Below are 22,847 nucleotides of genomic sequence, written 5' to 3' on the forward strand. Positions count from 1 at the left end.
TGGGGAGCACACACATGATTAATCAAACTATCACAAATAAATGGTTGATTTTTGTGATGCGGTCATTGTGATGAAGAGAAAATACAGAGACCTATGATAGGGTGTCTGTTCTCCTTGGGAAGGTCTGTGGAGGCATTCTAGAAGAAATAATGTTTGAACTTAGGTCTAAAGACATTCTGGTGAAGATTGGGAAGAGGTCCTTTGGCAAGATGTGGAAGTGGGAGCAGTCTCCCTTCAGCATGATTTCTGGGCTGAGCCTAATCTTGGTGAATTCAGTAAACAGATCACAGATGCCTTCTGGTGCCAACTAGATGTCATTGAGACGCCTAGATAGCATCTTCAGAGCTGATTTACATTGTCTGGCTAAGGAGATGGTAGAAAATAGAGGTCAGCAAGGCCTTTAGGCCAAATCTGGCCTGCTGCCTGTTTTGTAAATAAAGTTTTATTAGCACACAGCCAAGCCCAGTTGTTCACAATTTGTCTCTGACCACCTTCACATTATAGTAGCAGCAGACACACAGAGCCTAACATTTTGGCTCTTCACAGAAAATGATTGCCTGACCTCTGGTCTAAAAATAGCTTCATATGTGACCTTTTATTTATTTCTCATAGTAATAATACTATGAGATAATATGGTCAGGAATGTCATCCAGAATTGCCAAATCTTTCCATTTTTCCAAAGAAGTGCCAGAAATCCATATTTTGGTGTGAATCTAGTTGATAATTCAATCCAGTTAGATAAACAACACACCACTTGGTCCGTCAAGCAAAACGTCTTCAGTCTAGCTGTGGCCCACAGGCTACCTTACAGTTTTGAGAGCAAAGCTTTGGATTATTACAATTTTAAAATTTTCTTATTATCTGGCTCACTTTCTGTAAATAGAGCAATAGGAGCCTGTTGGCAAAGGGGCAGCAAAGAAAGGAGAAGGGGCAGCCGGGCAGACAAAGCTCTTCACAATTCTGTCTAGTGCAAGTTCCAGAGTTTGGAGGGACAGAAAGAAAGGATGTGCAAGGAAAGCTGGTTTCTGTTCTAGGGCCCTCAGGCGGGCCTCACGGAGGAGAGTCCAGAGATTGAGATGTAGAAAGAAGTATGTGAGTAGGAAGGTGGCTTGTAAGCCATGCTGAAGGTGTCCCGGAGAAGAGGAGCTTATAAACAGGCCCTTGAAACCAACTAGGACAGGGGTGGGCAACCCCTGGCACGCATGCCAAACATGGCACGCCAGTAACTTTTGCTGGCACGTGAAATCCTCTCTTATAATCTTCCATTTACAATTTTTTTCTTAATATCAACTTTTTTATTTTTCAGATAAATTCAGTGTAGGTGCATCTTAGATAAATAAATAATTTTACATAATAAGTTATCTTAAAGACCATAGACATGGATTGATGAGAGAGGGGAAGAGCAATTTCTATGCCTCTGCCTTAACTCTCCCTGCCTTCCTAGATCCGACCAGTGTTTTGGTTTCATCCACATACGCTTGTAAATCTTTGTTCTCAGTGATGAATTTTGTTAAGTCTCATAATAGGAGTAGCCTGATGGATGAAAGTAGTAGCTCGTGCATATCTCTGAAGGTCACGAAATATAAACCTGATGTAAAATCTGTTATCAGTGATACAGCAGCAAAAGTCCCACTCATAATATCAAATGGAGTCATAAAGTTTTCTGTCGGACTATCGGTGTACATGTATACATTAAAAAATAAATGTATCATCATCATATACTGTGTTTTTGTCGCTCAAATGAATTTTATTATTTCTTCAAGGTTCTTCACATACGTACACCTTAAGAGATATCAAGTAGGCGTAACATGTTCTCAAAAAATTAGGGTTGGCAAGCAGAAGAATTTTGAGTCAGAGATTTTGCTGGTTTTGGCACGTACTCACAAAAAGGTTGCCCACCCCTGAACTAGGACTTTCATGAGTGGAGGTGTTTGAAGAATGAGGGGGAGAGAAGGGGAAATCCTAGGCAGAAGAATCCATAGGCAAATAGGAAGGACATAATACTGGAAATGTGGCCTGCATTCAACAAGAGGGCAGGGGTCTAGTGGAAAATAAGACTGAGGCCAGACCTCAAGGAATCCAGCAGGTCAGGTTTAGAAGATTGGCCTCTAATCGGAAGGTAGTGTCTTTTCTCTTTCTAATTAGAATATAAAATCTTAGTCTTGAAGCTTGATAGAACCAAGTGTGAATATTTACTCCGCCAGTTAGCAGCTCTACGACTATGTCATACTGGTCAACTTCATTTCTCTGGAGTCTCAGTCTTCTTATCTGTAAAATGGGTTAAGCTTGCTCGACTGTGAATATCAAGTGAGATTTACATGAGCATAGAGCAGTGATGGCAAACCTTTTGAGCTCGGCGTGTCAGCATTTTGAAAAACCCTAACTTAACTCTGGTGCCGTGTCACATATAGAAATTTTTTGATATTTGCAACCATAGTAAAACAAAGATTTATATTTTTGATATTTATTTTATATATTTAAATGCTATTAAACAAAGAAAAATCAACCAAAAAATGAGTTCGCGTGTCACCTCTGACATGCATGTCATAGGTTCGCCATCACTGGATAGAGCACCAAACCACAGCCCGGTTTACCCCAGGTCTTTAGCTGATGCTAGTTATCGGCCCTAATCCTAACTTTATTGGCTCATTGAAGCCTCTCATGGTCTTAGACTTTTATACTGCATAATAAGTAATTTATTGAGTCATTGGACTACTAACTATTATTTGAAAAACAATAACTAACTAAACTATTAATTTATGTGAAGTTAAGCTTCCTGGTTCTCTGGAAAGTTTTAGATTTATGTTGGAGGTTTCCAGTCACTGTGAAGGGGTCACCCTCAAACCCATTGTGTTCGGTTCCATTTAGATCTTAAAGGAACTTTAGGGGGCATCTCTTGCATCAGCCACAACAAAATAAAATGAGATGGGAGAAGGATGGAGTCGGGAGACAAAAATCTGCATTTCAGATGTTTGATATCAGTATGCCAAAGAACTTCAACCTGGTGCTCCCCAGGTCCCTCCCCTCTCATGATGCAACTTCCAGGAAACCTGTTGTTGAGCTGACTGTACACACTTACTTTAAACGCCCTCATTTTCTCTTCACTTTTTCAAAGCCTCTCCTATTTCCTCTTCTTCAGAACACTCCTAACTTGAAAACTTGTTTCATCCCCTTGTCATCTCCTTCTTCTCCTCTTCTGTTGGTGGTGGCGGCAGGGAGTGTATTCGAGACCAGCTCCTTTAAGATGTATAACATGGAGATCTTTCACAAAAGCAAAATGCATCAGCAAAAGGATATAAATGGAAGGGTCCCAGCCAAAATGGCTGGGGGGATCTTAGAAGAAGGATCTCAAAATAGACTGCCTGCTGGGCCATTAAATCCTTTTGCTTTGGGTTAATCCCACAGTGTATATCAGATTACTAGAATTCAGATGAAAATACTGCTGTAATACTCAGTCTCTTTGCCAAATTATTCTCAATTCTGGTGTACGTGGGCTATAAATATAGAAAATAATTGAATTCTGTAGATCTTAAGTGAAATAACCTGTTCTGTCCTGTTTCTTGTGAATATCCTCCATAATAGTCTAATTGTGTTCTGTGCTCCTGGCTGCTGAATGTGTGTTCATCAGCAATGTAATGGGTTGTGAGTATGCACCCCAACTATCTGGGCAAGCATAAAGAAGATTCTAGTAAAAAGGCTAAAGATGTTTTTCCTAATGCAAATTGTATGAATCACGTAAATGGCAGTGTCTTTTAAAAATTATCAACAGGCTCTGTTTTGTTTTGTTTTGCTTTTTTTCTTTACTGTATAGGTCCTGTTTCTCACTCCACATTTTTGATGTTACCAGATCAGTAATTCAATAGACAGCTAAGCAGGTGTGCAAATCACTCCTGACCCCCAAATTCCTTAAATGACCCCTCAAAGCAATGGAGTGAAAACATTCTCAGCATGTCAGAATATTGAGATATTTTAGTTGCCTCAATATTTTTTGGTCTTAATTTTTAAAGGCTGTTTTCTGCTTGTGTGCACCCCCTCCCCTGTGCCCCTTGATTTTTAAGCAAAAATAAGCCTTTACCTGGATCTTGGCCATGAGGATTGGAGGATGTATGTCTACAAAACCTATGGATTGTGCTTATGGGCAACAGAGTTCTAAGTGGTCAGCTATGTCAAGGGTAAAATGGGTATTGAAAGGTGGGAAAAGAAAGATGAGGCTTGGGGCTCTTGAAAAATCATAATATTTCTATTTCTAAATATAGGACTTTTGACTATAAGCTTCCAGTTCAAGTCAACCAATATTTATTAGTATATACAAGGAACTATGGGAGTGATAAAAAGATGAATAAGAGTAGCCCCTCTCCCTCTAGTTGCTTAGAGGAGATAAAGTTAGCCTTATTTAGTAAGATTCTATGTTATTTTGCCTCTCCCAACCTGAAAAGTATGCTCATTTTATTAAATAATATCAAGTTTCCATATATCCAAGTAAAGAAGACCTAAACATCTAGATGAAAGGGATTAATGTCCCAGTTTGCGTTTCTAATGAATGCATCAACAGGAGATGATATTTCCCTAGCCACCCTTCAACCTTGTGCATATGTCAGGGAGTAGCTGGCCCATTGGCCAGCCTTTAAATTCTGTGGAAATTAGCTGTTTCATTAGGAAACTCAACTATTTCTCTTTCAGGGAGGATGCAAATTGGTTTTTAACAAAGTGCTCAAGATAGTCATATGTAGACATTAAAGGTTTGAGAAGAAGATGGCATTAACTAGATTCTGGCCAATTTTTAAACATGGAAATTGATTTATGGGGTGACCCTAGTACAAACTTGGAGAATAGGAGTCTGAATTCAAATTTAGAGGCATGCATCAGCTACAAGACCTATGCATCGGGCAAGTTGTGTGTGTTTTTCTTTTAATCTTGACTTTGACAATGCACTAGTTTCCTCTAGTGCCTTTGTATACTCCATTCCCTCTGCATGCAATGTCCTGTGTTCTTCCCCCACCTCTCTTCTTCCCTCTCTGGTCTTAACCTTGCCAGCTCCTGCCCTTAGGGTCTCAGCAGAGAGACCTTCTCTGACTGCTGGATTTAAAACAATCCCCAGGTTCACCCCTTGCCTACCTTTATTGCCTCTTCTAATTTTTTCCTTCAGACTTTGTTATCTGGCTCTGCTGCCATCTCCCCTAAAACAGACACACACATATCATGACTGTAGGCTCCAGGAAAGTAGGAATTTGTCTGTTTTATTCCTGACTACAACCCCAATGCCTGATATATATTTAGTGCTCAATAAATAGTTTTTGAATGAATGAAATCACTTATGACACTTATTCTTCATTATATAAATCACATTTAGCTGAGGGCTATTGTGTATTGTTTACTGGTGCCCATGGGTCAGGGGCTTCTTCCCCAGCTATTCCTCGTGCCTGGCCCAGCTCAGAGTAGATGCTCAGAACATTAAGAAAGAAAGAGTGAATGGATTTTCTGACAAAGGTCTAGAATGAGAATTACCTTCATAATCTAAGCAAGGAACAGGAGACCCTGGGCCCTGTGTGTTTCTGAAGGGCAGTACCAGTATCTTACTCATCCTTATCTCTCCATGGGTGGTCCTGGCACAGAGCAGAGTCAGTTGGAGCAGATGGAGTTGAGTTAGGGCAGTGGTCGGCAAACTCGTTAGCAGAGCCAAATATCAAATTTCTTTTGAGAGCCAAATTTTTTAAACTTAAACTATATAGGTAGGTACATTGTTATTAACTTAATTAGGGTACTCCTAAGGCTTAGGAAGAGCCACACTCAAGGGGCCAAAGAGCTGCATGTGGCTCACGAGCAGCAGTTTGCCGACCACTGAGAATAGCTAGAACAAAATCCCTCTTGACAACAACATTGGATGAAGCTCAGCTTATGAATACCCCCTTAAAAGTGGCAGAGGTAACTCCTTCCATATTTTCTCCTGCAATTTTTTTTTTAGAATGCCAGGTAGCAGCCCTGGCCAGGTTGCTCAGTTGGTTAGAGCTTTTTCTCATAGGCTAAGGTTGTGGGTTCGATCTCTGGTCGAAGGCATGGAAGGCAATGCAAGTTTCAGCCCTGCCTTTAAAAAGCTTACCTTGAGGGAAGCTTAGGCTTTGCGCTCTGGTTTATGCAACCTCCCTGAGGTGGCAAAAGAGTTGGAATCTTGGGTCTGTCCTCTGTGTTGGCCTCCACACCACAGTCTTTGAATAGGAATAGAAAGGTCACCAACCGTGGTTGCAAATTGGCTCTTGCATTAATCCTGACTTATTCATAAATACTCAGTATTTTTCTAAATTGAGTGTAGGGCTTTTGATTGAAGCCTGAATCATTTACCGCGACAGAGTATATCACCAGTGTAGGAAAACTAGAACTTAAAAATACAAAGCCCCTTTAAGTAATCCAATATAGGATAATTACATTATTAAATAAAGCTGTGTGTCTCAAATTATTCCTCTGCCATTGTACATGTGAGGATAATAATGTGAACTGTGCTAAGCGAACAGAGCAAAAAAAAATGTTTAACAAGAAAGAGCATGTCTAAATCATATGTTTATGTTTAAATAGAGGCTACACAAAACGAGATTTACTTGGTTTCTACTTTAAAGTGTTCTCAATAGGCATGAGACTTTCAGTGATTTTCTGTGAATATTGTCCTTCTATTAATGACAGCGATAGATCACGATGCCATGCCAGATCACCAATAACCTTGAAGAATTCAGAGGGCTTCCACCATGATTTTCATATACCAACAGAGCAAAAGTTTTCTTCTTCCTTTTAGGGTCTTTGTGGAATGTGGGCCCTGCTGGACTGCATATCTGGACAGAGTGCCATATATTTGTAAAACTACATTAAAAAAAAAGATCAGGGCATGTGAAAGTAATGGTTGGGTGTCAGTCAGCATATTAGAACATCTGGGTTGGGTGGTGGTTGACTGTGGGACTTTGGGTTACTGTTTTTGCTTTTATAGAATGTTCTTATCGATAACTCTGAGCTTAAACACCAGAATGGGTCTTATTAATCATTTTTTGCTTGGGTTTTAATAGCCGGAGCTAAGTGTAATGGGTTTTTATTATGGCAACCTAAACGTAGTTTAAAAAAAAAACACAGATTGTGGAGTTAACACCGTGTTCACTGGGTCAAAGGAAGATGGGCAGGTTCAACCATTGACTTAAGGCATCTCTATACATAGCAAATGCTCGCCTATCTAGAGAGAAAATACCTAGGACTCTGAGATGTATTTTTTCGCTTTCTGTGTATATTGGTTTTAATTTTAGGGAGCTTTTCTGCTACATGCATGGTAAACCCAAAAGGAAAGAAATGGAACTGGGAATTAATGAGAGGCTATTTCTGATGCTTTCTTTCTTTCCTTTTTTTAAAAAATATATTTTTATTGCTTTCAGAAAGGAAGGGAGAGAGAGATAGAGACAGAAACATCAATGATGAGAGAGAATCATTGATTGGCTGCCTCCTGCACGCCCTCTACTAAGGATTGAGCCCTTGGCCAGAATCAAACCTGGGACCCTTCAGTCAGCAAGCCAACGCTCTATCCACTGAGCCAGACCTGCTAGGGCTCTGGTGCTTTCTTTAGAGATGGGCTTCTGGTCAGGGGAGCAGGCTGCAGCCTAACAGGTTTTAGATTAGCGTGTATTAAAAATGTATTTAGGAACATAAAATATTTAGGATTTTTGAATTACTTGTTTGATACGCAAATGCCTTTGGCGATACCAAGAAGGATGATTGCATTACATTTGACAAATCGCGCCTCAGAGCAGTCTTCTGTTTGCTTACTCCCTCTACTCATGCCAGGAAGGATTTCCAAAATCCACTGAGTCACAAGCTTCACCCAAATGGCTGGTGGGGGTGGGGAGAAAAGGTTGGAAGAGAAGGGGCTGGCTTGGGAAATTGGAACCCAATACGCTAATGAGCCTCCATGGCAAATCCATTTGATCATGTTAAGGGAGTCCAATTAAACCTCAGCGCATACTTGAGAGGATATCTTCATCACTCAGACAACAGAAAATTCTTCACATTTTTAACTGGCTCATGAATGCTGATTTTTGTAGTCTTTACTTTGGGACAAAAACACAATACAAGCTAAAAAATTAAAACTCCTTTTGTTGCAAAATGACTTTAAATCCCATGCATCCCAGGAAATGGGAGGGAATTAGGGGAATGTTCTGTGTCCCTGGGTGGCAGTGGGGTCAAGTGTTACTACTGAAAGGGCTTAAGAGACCAATTTCCCAGAAAGATAATGCAACCAAAGCTGGCTTCTGGTTCCACTTCAGTTTTCTCCTCTCTAAAATGGGCCTAAGAACACTCAGCAAGTCCTTGTAGGGATTAGGTAAAGTAATGTCTGTTAAATTCATAGATTAGTGTCTGAGTAAATTAAAGCATCTCAGAGTTTCTGCCACTGTATTCTTGAGAGCTGAGGAGAATGACTCAGAAACCCAGACATTCTTGATTGCTTTTGGCACAACTTTCCTTTCGTGGTACCCAGCAGGAGCTACAAGGATATTATTGTTCCCAGACAGAAAAGAGGTAGGTTGCCCTGGCTGGTGTGGCTCAGTTGGTTGGAACATTGTCCCATACATTAAAAGGTGGTAGGTTCGCCCTAACCGGTTTGGCTCAGTGGATAGAGCATCGGCCTGCGGACTGAAGGGTCCCAGGTTCGATTCCGGTCAATGGCATGTACCTTGGTTGCGGGCATATCCCCCGTAGGGGGTGTGCAGGAGGCAGCTGATCCATGTTTCTCTCTCATCGATGTTTCTAACTCTCTATCCCTCTCCCTTCCTCTCTGTAAAAAACCAATAAAATATATTTAAAAAAATAAAAAATAAAAGGTGGTGGGTTCAATTCCTGGTCAGGGCACATACCTAGGTTGCAGATTCGATCCCCTGTCAGGTGCATGCAGGAAGCAACAGGTTGATGTTTCTCTCTCTCTCTCTCTCTCTCTCTCTCTCTCTCTCTTTTTCTCTCTCTCTCTCTCTCTCTCTCCCTCTCTCCCTCTTTCTAAAGTTAAGCATTTTTTTTTAAAAGGAAGAGGTAGGAATTCACAGTTACTCATAGGTGTCATCAGAATACCACTCTTATTCCTTGATTTTTAGTTCAAGTGATATTACATAACATTAGTAATAGCCATTGTTTCTTGGATGCCTACGCTGTGCTGACAAGTGTACTCTAACAACTTCAACATCTGAACTACCCTATGAGAATGGGTTCTTTTATACTATTTCCCACTTTATTTAAGATGAGACTTTGGCAAGATGATGTCATAAGGGCATTAAACATGGTAGAGCTGCATTTGAGCCTGGACCCATCAGCCTCAGAAGCCAGTGCTTTCTCAGTATTCCTATTTTCTCCCAGCATGAAACATCCAGAGACCGTGTACAATTAAAATAAGTATTTGTTGCATGCTTTAGGCCAGCTGTGGGCAAACTACGGCCTGCGGGCCGGATCCGGCCCATTTGAAATGAATAAAACAAACAAAAAAAAAGACCGAACCCTTTTATGTAATGATGTTTACTTTGAATTTATATTAGTTCACACAAACACTCCATCCATGCTTTTGTTCCGGCCCTCCGGTCCAGTTTAAGAACCCATTGTGGCCCTCGAGTCAAAAAGTTTGCCCACCCCTGCTTTAGGCCCAGCATGGCCCATGGCTCTCTGGAAAATATAAGAGAAGCAGAAGTTAAAGCTACTTGCCTCTAAAAAGTCTTTGTAATTCAGGTATTTACTATAGAAGGCAGAATTGTGCAATTCAGCATCAAATACTGATGCCTAGCAAAGATTTAACATTATGTCACAGACAGTAAGAACAGCAATTCCCAGGTCGGGGACCAACTTAGTGTTGGTATCATTTTATTTTGCCTGGTAAGGATATTAGAAAAACAACAACTACTAACATCTATTGCCACCCTCATTTCAGAGGGGAAAAATGATAACACCAGATAAAAGGAGGAGAGTAAAGTCTTAAATGGAAAGAGGGTGCAGAGGGCCCCTCCAGATCAGTGTGGCTCCCTTCTCTCTGCTCTGCCCTGGAAGGCTGACCTGTGTAGGCACCATTAACAGAACACCTGAGCCCTGTGGCTTCCAGTGGGGTTCAGCCATAGAGATGAGAGGGAGGAGGGTGAGGGCAGGTATTTATTCCCTGTTCTTTCCTGTGAGGTTCCTCCAGGCTGATGGTGTCCCTCTAAGGAAGAGTCACTGCTATTAGTAGAAGGATCTGTTCTGATCTTGGTAACCACCCCTCTCACTTTTGACCCTTTGGCTTAGGAGCAGTGGTAGCTGAACTGCTATTAGCTATACTATCTGTCTCGTATGGTTGTTTTACATCCCACCAACACCTTTGTCATTAGTCTCTCTGTAAACCCTTCTTGGGTGATCTTTCCATTTATTTCCTATTGGGATCCAAACTGATACAAGGATAATTCATGAAATCTAGCAAATTTCGTTTCATGAAATGCTCGCTGCATTGTCTTCATTTTTCTCATTTCACCAGTGACCAGTTAAAGTTTCATCTTGTGGATCCACATTATCATCTGTTTTGCCTGACTTTTTTGGACCTCTGATAGGAAGCTATGTGCCTATAGAATGAAACCTTTTTACTCACTCTGTAGCTATCCTATTAGCAGAACACACTAATGTGGAACAGGAACAGTGATTGGGCACACGAAAAGGTGCCTTGAATACCAGGTATCTGAGGGAGGCTTGAAAGCAAGGGGGTGGCCAAACCAGCCAGGACCAATGGTGGCATTTTCTTCCCCTTGCCTGAGTCCTTTGGTTAGGGCACTAGCTGATATCGTTGCCAGTGGTCTTTCTAAAAGTTAACACTTAATTTTTTTTTTTCATCTGTAACCTCTATCTGGATGAAAATTTCAGAATCTTATGGAACCAATTGGACAATTATTTTGGTTTTACAATTTATGTAGCTAACATCCCCAATGGATGTGTTTTGTGTTCCCAACATTTATCACATTTTAACTACTACAAAGAACATTTTTAAAATCCAGGGAAAATTGAGGTGAATATGCTGTGTTTTCCTGTTTTCGTCCCCCCCCCCTCCCTGTAACCCCTCTAATATTAGACTTATGTGTTTATTGTCATTTGGACTCTATTCACACATCTGAGTATTGCTCTCCTCAGCAATGATCTGTGATTGTGTAACTACATGGTGTTATAGAGAAGGGCATGGCCTGAAGTTTCACACACTACTACTATTCATATCCTAGTGATTTGAACTTGGTCACGTGGCTGCAAGGAAATGGTGCCTTTATTCTGTACCCAGCAATTTAGCAGTTTATTATCAAGAAGAAAGAAAGAATAGATATTAGGGAAAAGTTAGCCACAGTTGGGGAGTGTTAAATTCCCCTGTGTCAACTAAGATGTTTTCTTACACATAAGCCAAATGAGCTGTGCAATTCCATTGAGCTTGAGCTGACTCTGAGACATCCAAATTGGCAACAGGGGACTGGAGTCTAAAGGAATTTTGGGAACTAAACTGTAGAATGTAGCCATGGGCTAACAGGTGAACATTAGAATTCCCAGGGAAAATGATTTCTTCAAGTAATGTTTTGCAGAGAAAGAAGACCTGGACCCAGACTGCATCTAAGTATATATGTTTCCTACATTTTTCCAGTAGGGAAAGTGAATAAGGAGGAAAGGATATTGAACAAAGCAAAGAAATACAACTGTGGTAGGTGTTGGGTAGGTGTTCTTCTCCAAGGATCCCTTGAATATCTGCACATCTTGTGAGAAGAGCCACTGACTGCCTTTGCTCTGGACTGTTTTTGAAGGATGTTTATTTGTTTAGTGAACAAACATCCTGAAAGACAGAGCAAGTGTCTTCCTCTGGAACAAAGGGCAGGCATGCTTACTGACGAATGTTAAAGATTTGGGTTCCCTACATTCAGGGTCCTTCTCCTATAATGCCCCCTACTGTATACACAGGTATTATCTAGCCCTCTTTCCATCTCCTTTTGGGAAGTGGGTGTTAAGGAGCCAACACAAAAGCTGATACTTTGACTACAGCTATTTGCTGTAAACCATCCTTTGTCAATGACGAAGAGTCCTGTGTCCTTTGCCACTGTCCATGAAAATGTGGCAACTGGGTAAATTTGAAAGTAGAGTAAAATCTCAGACTCTTCACAGTTCTTAATAAGAGGAAGAGTTTCATTTCAGGGTAGAGCTGTTCATTACCAAATGCTACTAAGAGGTCAAGGAAAATGAATAAGAAAAGGCCTTGGGCCCTAGGTGGTCAGGGCGCATGTGGGAGGTAACCAATGGATGTGTCTCACATGGATGTTTCTCTCTCTGTATCTCCCCCTCCCTTCCATTCTAATGGAAAAATATCCTCAGGTGAGGATTAACAAAAACAAAATAAACAAACAAACAACAACAAAAACAATAAAAGAAAAGAAAAGGCCTTGGTTTAATGATACAGTACAGTGGTTCTCAAAGTTTTTGGACTCAAGATCCTTCACACTAAAATTATTGAGAAGCTTGTGGGTTACTCTATTGATATTTAATATGTTAGAATTAAAATGAGAAATAAGTTAAAATACTTATTAATTCATTTAAAAATAATATAACATCCATATGCAAAAAAAAAAAAAAGGAATGTCAAGCTGACCCTCACACCTTATACCAAATTAAGTCAAAATGGATTATACTTTTAAATGTGGAACTCTGAAACTTTTGGAAGAAAACATAGAAGAAATTCTTCATGACCTGATATTAGGCAAAGAGCTCATAGACATAACAGCAAAATCACAATCCATAGAAGAAAAAACCGACCAATGGACTTGGTCAAATTTAAAACTTTTTCTTTGTGAAAGACACTAAAAAGAATGAAAACACAAGTCTACAAATTGGAAGAAGATATTTTCAAACCACATATCTGATGCAAGACTTGTATCCAGAAAGTACAAGAACTCTCAAAACTCAATGGTAAGGAAACAAACAACCTAATTTTAAAAATGGGCAAAAACTTAAACACACACTTAACCAAAAAGGGTATACATATGGTAAATTAGCACCTGAAAGGATGTTCAGCTTCACTAGTCATTAGGGAAATGAAAATTTAAAACATGCTGAGAAACTACTAAATACATATTAGAATGGCAATAATAAATTAATTAACAGCGATACACTAAGTGTTAGTGAAGATGAGAAACAACTGGAACTCTCATAAATTGCAGGTGGGAATGCGAAATGGTACAGCTACTCTGGAAAGCAGTTGGGCAGTTTTTACATAATTAAGTATTCACTTACCATATGACTCAGCGATCCCTCTCCTAGGTATTTACTGTGGAGAATGGAAAACGTATACTCACAGAAAATCCTGTACGTGAATGTTTATAACAGCTCTGTTTGTAATCTCCCAAACTGGAAACAACTCAGTGTTCTTCAATGGATGAATGTATAAACCAACTTTGCGACACATCCATACTATGGTATACTACTCAGCAATAAAAAGGAACAAGCTATTGATATGTGTAGCAACATGAATTGATCTCAAAGGTTGTTATGCTGAGTGAAAGAAGCAGTTTCAAAAGATTTCATACTGTAGGATTCAATTTATATGACATTTTGGAAAAGAGAAAACTATAGCAAACTATAGCAAGAACAGATCAGTGCTTGCCATGTGTTAAAGCACATAGAACTGCACACCATAAAAGGGATATTTAATCAAAGAACATAGATGCATATATACCCATGGACACAGACAATAGTGTGGGGAAGGGCTGGGATAGGGCATGGGCTGGGTGGAGGGGGGCAAAAGGAGAGAAAATGGGGGGCATCTGTAATACTGTCAACAATAAATTTTTAAAAAGAGATATTTTACTGCAAGTTAATTTTAAAAATAAAACTAAAATGGCAAATTAGACCCATTATGTAAATGTAAAACATTTTTATGAAATTTAAGCACATTTTTGGAAATAAAAAAATTAGTAAAAACAGTGGTATTGTTTTACATTTTTGTCAATCTCTCTATTATCTAGAATAGAGACAGTTGGATTCTCATATCTTGTGGGTTATCTCTATTGATAGTTAATATGTTAGATCATTTTCTGGGTTGCCATATCATATGTCATGTAGTCTCTGGAAAACCCCAACTTGAAAGACTAAGAAAGAAAAAAGCAAATAATGTCTGAGTATTATTATGATCATTGTTTTGACTCCATGGACCACCTGAAATAGTCTCAGGGATTCCCCAGGGTCCTGGACCACACTTTGGAACCACGGATCTAATACATTTCAGTCATTTTCATAGCATCTTGGCTTTTTTTCTTTTGCCATACCCACATGTTCCCATGTTAACTTAATGGTTTTGTTCAGATTGGTCAATTTTTAAAAACATATCTATTTCAAGAGGAAACTTTCTATAGCTCCTGTAAATGAGAAACCAGTTTCATTTTCCTGTAAATGGAAAGTAGCCACACAAAAAATAAGCAATGTGTAACTTACATTTAAAAAAATAAATTTACCCATGAACCATCCAAACTCATTTCTGCATGGCATGCTTTGGAAAATGGAACGCAAAGGAGTGATGATAACGACAGCTGACATACCACTTCATTTACGTTAGCCCATTTAATCCTCACAATTATCATGAGAGGTGGATTATTATTATCCTTTTATAAACAGTTGAAATATATGTGTGCATATATATATATATATATATGTGTATATATATATATATATATATATATGAAGTTGTCCAGTTTTCCAAAGTGAGTAAATTGCAGATTTGGGATTTGAACCCAGGCAGATAGGAAACCCAGATTCTTGTCCAAGTTCTAGCAGAACTTGCCACTAGGACAATGTCCCTGAACCTTATTGTCCTCATTAATAAAATGAGGGAAGTGGACTAAATCCGAGTATGCAAGTTCCAACACTGGGTGCCTGCCCAAGGGATGAGGCAGGTAAGGGAAATGTGGACGGAACGTAAGGCAATACCGAGTTGTGGGGACAGTGGTTATGAGAGACCTCGAATCTTGTCTAAAGGAAGGCAACTGCTACTCACATTCAGTGGTGTTTTGTTGGTGATGGTGGGCTTTTTGTTTTTGTTGTTTTTGACAGCTATACTTTCATTTCATTTTGTTTTACAAGAGAAGCTGGAAGTCTGGATACTTTTGTATAATTTATCAGTGTTTAGAACCCTTGGAGAGGCCAGCCGTACACATGGGCTGGCTGATTTATGACCTCTTGACTAGCTGATCTCCCCTGACTTAAAGGATTCCATGATTGAATAAGCTCTTTTTACACAGTGGTGGAAACAAAATCCAAATTACAGAAATAGGCAGTTTAAAACATTAATGAAAGGGAGTATGGATTTAGAAAGTGTCTCAACACAGCCTACATAAATATTGATTAGGAGCCAGGTTAATTGAAAAGCCAAGGTACACTAATAGAAGAACAAAGTATTTCTTTGTGTTCCTTTTGTGTTGTATTAGAGTAAATCAGCAATATTTATCCAATGCTAATTCTCAGTTTGCAGACAGCTAATGGAATTATGAGACAAGCTTATTGAAATTCTTTTCTTAGACATAGAGACTTGCCCAAGAATGGTGAGTATTAGGAACTTTAGTCAGCACTTGTTCAGAATAGTAAATTCGAGCATGTGATCTATGCCATTGTGTGTACAAAGTAATGTTTCCTGAGGCATTTTCTATATATATATTGGCTGTTTTGTTTTTTGGGTTGGTTTGTTGTTTCCCCTCCTCTGCTTATCAGATTTCCTTCTAAATCCTGGCATTTGACAATGTTGCAGAGCCAGTTTCTCTGTGAATCCAGTAAAACATACTGGTGGTTTCACAATTAAGCCAAATTTGGGTTTATGGCTTATGCAGGTTTATGTGAATTCCTGCGTTTGTTTTTGTGTATTGTGTATATACTCAGAAGGTCCTTTTCAGAGAGAAAAGGAGGGTGGGCAGAATCTCTAGTCTGAATCTGGAAAAATGGGTTTATTCATCAATGACATCATTAGGACTGTATTTTCTCTTGGTTAATAAACTATTTGTTTGGCGGGTATTGGAAGCCAGCCAGAGCTAGTCATGCCATTTCTTGGAAATGATCTGAAGCAACTGGTAATTGAAATGATAATCATTTGATCAGAGTGAGAGCTATTTGAAAATAACACTCATCTCCAAACTTGTCTCTTCTAGGGAACCATATTTGGTAAAATTGTTGTCAAATTCCATCTTGGCTAATGTTGAGACTTATATAGCATGATAATTATTTTCCAGTCTATTCTAAACAAGATTTCTGGTGTGCCCTGTCCAGAAGCTGTTCCCATATGTTTTGAAACAATAACCCAGGCTGAATTTTCAGTCTGACATTTAATAATAACCATGTAATAGCTATAAAATGCGTGACAACTACAGATCTTTTATTGCAAGAGGATAGTGTAGTGAATCAGAGTGAAATCATCCGTTGAAGTGGTACTTTGTAATATGCCCCATTGTTTATGTAAAGCATTGAAATATTTTTTTCTTGAGTAGAGGGTCAAAATAGTTTCCACTTTGTCTCCCATTTAGTGGAAGTTCATAGTTAATCGTGATAAGAGAAAAGATTCCATTACGAAAGTTTTACTTTTCATTTTTGATAGAGTATTTGTTATTTTGCTACTGCCTAACAAACTTTCTTCTCAGAAGCGGCTCAGCTTGAAACTGGAGGAGCAAAAGTGTAATTTTAGATCCCACCTTAAAATATTTTTAAAAACTAAACCCAGGGTTGTTGTTTTTTTATTGTGTGAGACTTATCTTAATAAACCCTTTTTTGTTTGCTTTGGAGTAGCGTGTACAATGCTGTGGGGTGTGTGTGTGTGTGTGTGTGTGTGTGTGTGTGTGAAGGAGAAAAGAGTCATGTTTAACAGCAAAATTAGTCAAAATCACTTGTGAATTCCTTTTGTTTAATAGCTTAGAGACATCTTCCTGTTGTTGTTTGTCAAAAATATTTCTCAGGTTTTGTAAGCTTGGGGGTTTTCACAGCTAAGCTTTTTTTCAGAAATGTGAGCTAAAAGAAATGAAAGAAGTCAGTTCAAGTTGAAATGTCAAAGGTTTCAAATAATTTAACTTAAAACCCAGTGAGATGATCTTAAGCCTTTTCCAAAGAATCTTTGAGTAAGAGAGGCCCTCCTCTGCTCCATGTATGGACATCTATTAAATATCTCGCTGGATTAATTCTGAGTCAGAAAAGTTGGTTGTTTCCTGGAAGCAATTAGAGATGCTTAAAATTCAAATTTATGATCCATAGGAGAAACTTAAGTTTCAACTACTTTTCTTAGATTCAAAGGCTTTCTCCTCACTCGCCCTCTCGCCTCTTACCCCATATGTATTAAAAGAAAAAAAAATCAGTACATTTCTCAACTTACAAAGTTTTAAGAAACATGAGTATGTGTAAGTTTCTTTCAGTGGGAAGCACATAACATTTATGAAGTATTTCTTTTGGGATTACATCACAGTTTTATTTAATTTTTAGGACAAAAGTTAAATTCAATATTTGTGTATAAGCCAAGGGAAAATGTACCATAAACATAGGAATTTTAGGGTGAGTCAGAGTTCCAAGAATCCCAGATTTACTTAGACTATTTATATAGAGACAGGCTAACCATTAGTCATCTAGTTCTCACTTTTTTACTTTTGCAATTAATTGCACTTAAAAATTAGCTTTCACCCAAGTGGTTAGATAGGCAGAGTGAGTTTTGGCAACTAGCATTAAAAAATGGCTGTTAGAATTACTGCCCAAGTTTTGTACTTTCTAATCATATAACAAATATATCTTATAAATTATTCCTCAACTAGACAACCAGCAGTGAAAAACCTCTGAAATGAAGTGAGTTATTGAAGATTCTCTGTCACCGAAAAGCACATTGTCAGCTGGCGTAAGGTTAAGCTGCTCAAATAGTTTTTCAGATGGGCTTTGTTGAAAATTTATCATTTACCCCAGAACCACAAATAATGGTTTTTGTTCTTTCCCCAACCACCTATTGTAGGATGAAGTCATTGCTGTTTCTGAAAAAGTGATTGTGAAGCTTGAAGACCTGGTCAAGTGGGTACATTCTGATTTCTCCAAGTGGAGATGTGGCCTCCGCGCTGGGTCCCTGAAAACAGAGGCCTTGGGAAGGAACGGACAGAAGGAAGCTCTGCTGAAGTACAGGCAGTCAACCCTCAACAGTGGACTCAACTTCAAAGACGTTCTCAAGGAAAAGGCTGACCTTGGTAAATACACTTCGTACTTCTAAATCCAATGTGTGGGCGTATACAGTAACCTTCTTTTTTGGTTGTAGATTTTCCTGGAAACCCTGATATATATTTGCTGATATATACACATATAAATACTGTATGAATATAATATATAGATCTCCTGATTATATATTTATTTATATATTTAATTTCTGATTATATATATACTTTCTTTAACTTTGAAGGGGCCTGAGAATATAGATGGACAACTACTAGCGCATTATCTGTTAGATCACAGGACCTTCTATGTGTGAACCCCTGAGCCAGGAACTGGCTGCTATAACACATGGCCTTAAGCAGCTTCCAGTTGGGGTCAAGGTATAAGACTTACTTAGCCACCTAAAACTGAATTAGTGAAGCGTTTGGATATTTGCTCTAGTAGAGAGCATGACATCAATGAACGCCATGTTGGAATTTCATGTTTTACATTAGATGGAAAGCAAAATGAGGATGAGATGAGTTGCCTAATGTGGAGCAGGAGAGCAAGGTCAAAGCAGGGCTGATCAACATAGGTTTTCCTGAGCTTTTTAGCGTTTAGTCATCACCCTCATCTACATTTTTTTTTCTTTCCTTCCTTTCTCTCTTCCTCTGTGAGTTCAAAGGAGAAGTGGGATTTGGAGTAGTTACTGTAATTAGTGTTTGAACCCTGACTGTGCTGCCTACTTAGCTGAGTGGCCTTGGGCAAATAATTTACCTCTAAGCCTCAGTTTCTCCGTCTGAAAAATATTAGAACTTTGTAGGGTCACTCTGAGATGTAAGATACAAAGGGTCAAGCACAGAGATTGGTGTAGGAGGAGCTCCACAATGAATTCTGTGGCGTTTTTTTTTTTTAAACACTTTTCTCCTCTACTGACTTTTTTGTACCCCTGGTGGGTTTTATTTTTTTCTTTTGTTTTTATCTCCCTGTGGCATTCACTGACTTACTCTTCTAGCATTGCTCAAGACCCAAGTTGACCTCTGATTTAGAGTAGTTATTTCCTCTTTAGGCAAAGAGGAACTTTACTTTTAACATCTTAAGGCATCTTTTTCTTTCATTATAACACAATGCTGATTTTCATAGCCCTATTTTATGCCTCAACATGACAACTTCCTGGTTTTTTTTTAACCTATTATTTAACTATTTCAACAAACATAGACTATCTTAATTGGCGTAAAGAGACTGAATAAAACCAGTGACTATCTTTCATGTGATTCTGGTTTGTGATGAGCTGTACTGTGCTTTGGGAATAGCATTAATATTTTCTTGCAATTTGAGTTTAATGATCAACAGTTTCCTGGCACCTTTTGGTAGATGTCAGACAGTAATATTTTGGACATGGCAGCCTGATTGTCATGTGCACAGTTAGAGAAAATTATTAATCTAATGGTTTTCCTTTTAAAGTCCAAAGAACTATTTTTTAAAGAAATCTTCCCCTATGGTATATACAGTTACACCCCTCAATTCTGTGAACACACAGACAAGTCTTCTGACATGTGACAGTGCTGAATAATACATCTGTTTTGTTACTTTACTAATGTTTGATCTAAGTATTGCTATTGTCTTGTTTTCCTTACCATTAAAAGCTTTCTTTTGTTTGAAATTTTTTTTCTTTAGTTAAGGAATATACTGTTACTAATAAAAAACTAAACAGGAAACCCACAGGGGACAAAAGGATGTGTAGATGGTTAAGCTTGATGTCACACATATAAACAAGAGTATTTATAGCAAGGTTATTTTGTGTTTTATTTTATTTTAGAAGATGAGCTTTATTTTTTAAATATATTTTTTACTGTTGATAGTATTACAGATATCTCCCATTATTTTTTGAGGATGATCTTTATTTTTTATTATTGTTTTAAAAATATATTTTTATTGTTTTGTGTTTTAGCATTGATCATTTATTAATGAACATGGAAAGAAATCAAATCTCTTAATTCCATCAAGAGATTTACAGGTTTTAATATTTTGAATTCTAAAAAAATGTCCATATTCTACACTTTGAACAATTGATTTCAGAAATAATTGGTTTCAAGTGAATATTCAAAGTACTTAGTGGTTTTTAAATCTAGTTGTTCATTAGACACACCAGGGGAATTTTAAAAATAAGACTGATTGCTGAGTCTGCTTCCCCAGATTCTTCTTCCAGTAGAACTGAGGCAAGGCTATGGAGTATTTGCTGATAAAGGGCATTTTAGGGAATTCTAATTTTCTTTCTTTTTTGCCAGAGTGGGGTGTCTTATTTGGGAAACAATTCTACTATTAGTGCTGAGGAAGAGAAAATAATCAACAGGAGATTTGAGTGGAGGCTCTTCTCTGCTGAGCAAGAAACATCATGTACTTTTTCTTTATTTAATGTAAAATACCCCTTTAAGGATAGAATTTGGGCCTTGAAATTCTACTCAGTTGGTATGAACTGTGGGGAATTTGAGACAAATAGCTTTTGTAATTGGAATGCACACTGTGTTGTAATAATGTGGAAAGAGAAACAAAAACTTTCCTTAATGTAATGAGTTTCCATTATCTGCTTGATCTAAGGTTTACAAGTCTACATTGTTAGGATTTATATTGGGGAGACAGGGGGTGTCATTTGCTGTACGCATTCCTGTCCCAGCAACTTTCTCTCCAACCTCTTCCTCTCTCTGTCTGCAACATCAAAATATTTGTTGTCTGTACTTTTCTTTCTACACAGTGGTTTTCTTATCTCCCTTCTCTTGGCCACACTAAAACCACTTCCAATACCACATTGTTAATGGAAGTTCACACACTTATTGGGTTTTTCCTTCTGTAGAACCCTTCCAACTCCTCATTGTTTTTACCAAAGAAAGAAGATGAACTCTGAGATTACTTAAGACCCCCCTCTTTTTTCTTTCTGGTGGAAGTAAGCAAAGAATGGAAAGATCTCCCCTTTCTATGGATAAAGTAAAACTGCATTATGTTATTTTTCAGCTGAGTTATTTCATCATGTTAAAACATCAATAAAAACAAAATAATTAGGTTGACTCTTAAAGCAGGGATTTTACCATATAAAAGCTAATTAAAGAACTCTTCCTGCTTGGTGTTTAGGTAGAATAAATTCCCTTTAATCTCAGTTTGTGTCACTTCCTGTCTCTCTCTGAATAGTAAAAAAACACACACACACAAGAATGTTCTCATAAATGTGTGTCTGCCAACAAATTAATGCTCCACAAAGAGAAACTCTGCCCCAAATGGCAGCTTCCAATAACTGCTCTGATTCAAATCACAACTCTTTCATTTTTTTTTTTTATCCCCTTCCCTTTCAAGGACAATATGTGCAGATGTCATATTTGCTTTTTAAAACTCTCTGGAGTTTTCATTTAAGATTCTAAATGCCTGGTGACTAAAACTACAGATCTAGATAGTGGGAAAACTAATCATCTAACCCTTCTGAGATGTGTTAAAATACACCGTCCCCTTCCTCCTCTTTGTCCTTTTCAAAGAAAGAAAGTTCAATATGAAACCAATTCAAATTGTGACTTTACTCAATGAGATGTTTTACCTTCTTTCAGACGTTTCATACCGAAGTTTATAGAAAAAAAAACACACAAAAAACAACCCTCTGTTAAAATAGAAGGGTTAAGGAATGTATTATTCATAAGCATAACGAACACAGGAACCTGTTTTTCCAGAAGAATCGGGTTGATTAAATCATTCACTATACAAGCCTCTCGTTATTTATTTTTGTCTTTAGAATTACAGTGCTTAGCTTTTGTAATAAAGTGGACTTGATACCCATATTTGGAATGGCAGTTGGAACTAACCAAATGAATTATTTCATTTTATAAAGTTTTTAGCATTTAAGGAATATAAACACTATCAGTTAAATGTAGCACACTTGCTTTTTTTCTTTTATTCCTTGGGCAATAGTTTGTAAAAAAAAAAAATCAAATTATTTTATATAACACTGCTTCTTACAGAGTTCCTTTAAGTGAAGTATGAAAGCTGCAGTGTAAGCTTTATTGGCCTATAAATATGTCATTATAGTTGGACTACATTTATATGCTTTGGATTGTTGTTTAAGCCAAGAAAATATGTCTCTACAGGTTGACTTTTTATTGAAACCCTTTGAGGCATACAACAGAATGTATTTTAGGCCAAGGTTATTAAAACAACATTTTCATTTTTTTGCAGCAGACTCATTGTCAATTAGACTGCCACAAACTGTCTGTGGATGGGCAGTTATGAATGGCTTCATCTCCAAATGTGTCTTTAGAAAAAGAAAGAAAAGATAGAGGGGTCGAAGCTGAAATTGAGAAAAGAGACCAAAAGGTGTGGGTGTGGGTATAGCTGAAGTTAATGATCGGAGTTCCCTCGATTCAATTTCTGTTTCTAAAGTCCCATCAAATTGAGAAACAGTGGCTTCCCCTATCCCTCCTGTTGCTGAGACTTTTACTGGACTTTGGGGAATGGACAACATGGTAATGTTGGAAGAGCAATGGATGGGATGTCAGGAGAATCTTGGCTCTACCTGTAGATCTGTCACTCACTGGAGAAGTCATTGAATGTTTACACGTTCAGGTTCCTTGTGTGTAAAATGGAGAATAGTGTGTACCTGGCTTTGTTTTATTAAATTTTTGACATCAACTGAGAAAAAATTAGTA

General features: G+C 38.1%; 1 protein-coding gene across 3 annotated transcripts in view; it reads left to right on the plus strand.

Moving 5' to 3' along the window:
- The window catches only part of ARID5B (AT-rich interaction domain 5B), a 178,415-nt gene that overhangs the window by 11,776 nt on the left and 143,792 nt on the right, over window positions 1-22,847 (plus strand). For all 3 annotated transcript variants that reach the window (XM_036336832.1, XM_036336831.1, XM_036336833.1), the window contains one exon: window positions 17,999-18,224. In XM_036336832.1, the coding sequence (XP_036192725.1) occupies window positions 17,999-18,224 (226 nt within the window). The remainder of the gene's footprint in view (window positions 1-17,998; window positions 18,225-22,847) is intronic.

Source organism: Myotis myotis, unplaced genomic scaffold (genome assembly GCF_014108235.1).
Source record: "Myotis myotis isolate mMyoMyo1 unplaced genomic scaffold, mMyoMyo1.p scaffold_m19_p_15, whole genome shotgun sequence".
In the NCBI taxonomy this organism is placed as follows: domain Eukaryota; kingdom Metazoa; phylum Chordata; class Mammalia; order Chiroptera; family Vespertilionidae; genus Myotis; species Myotis myotis.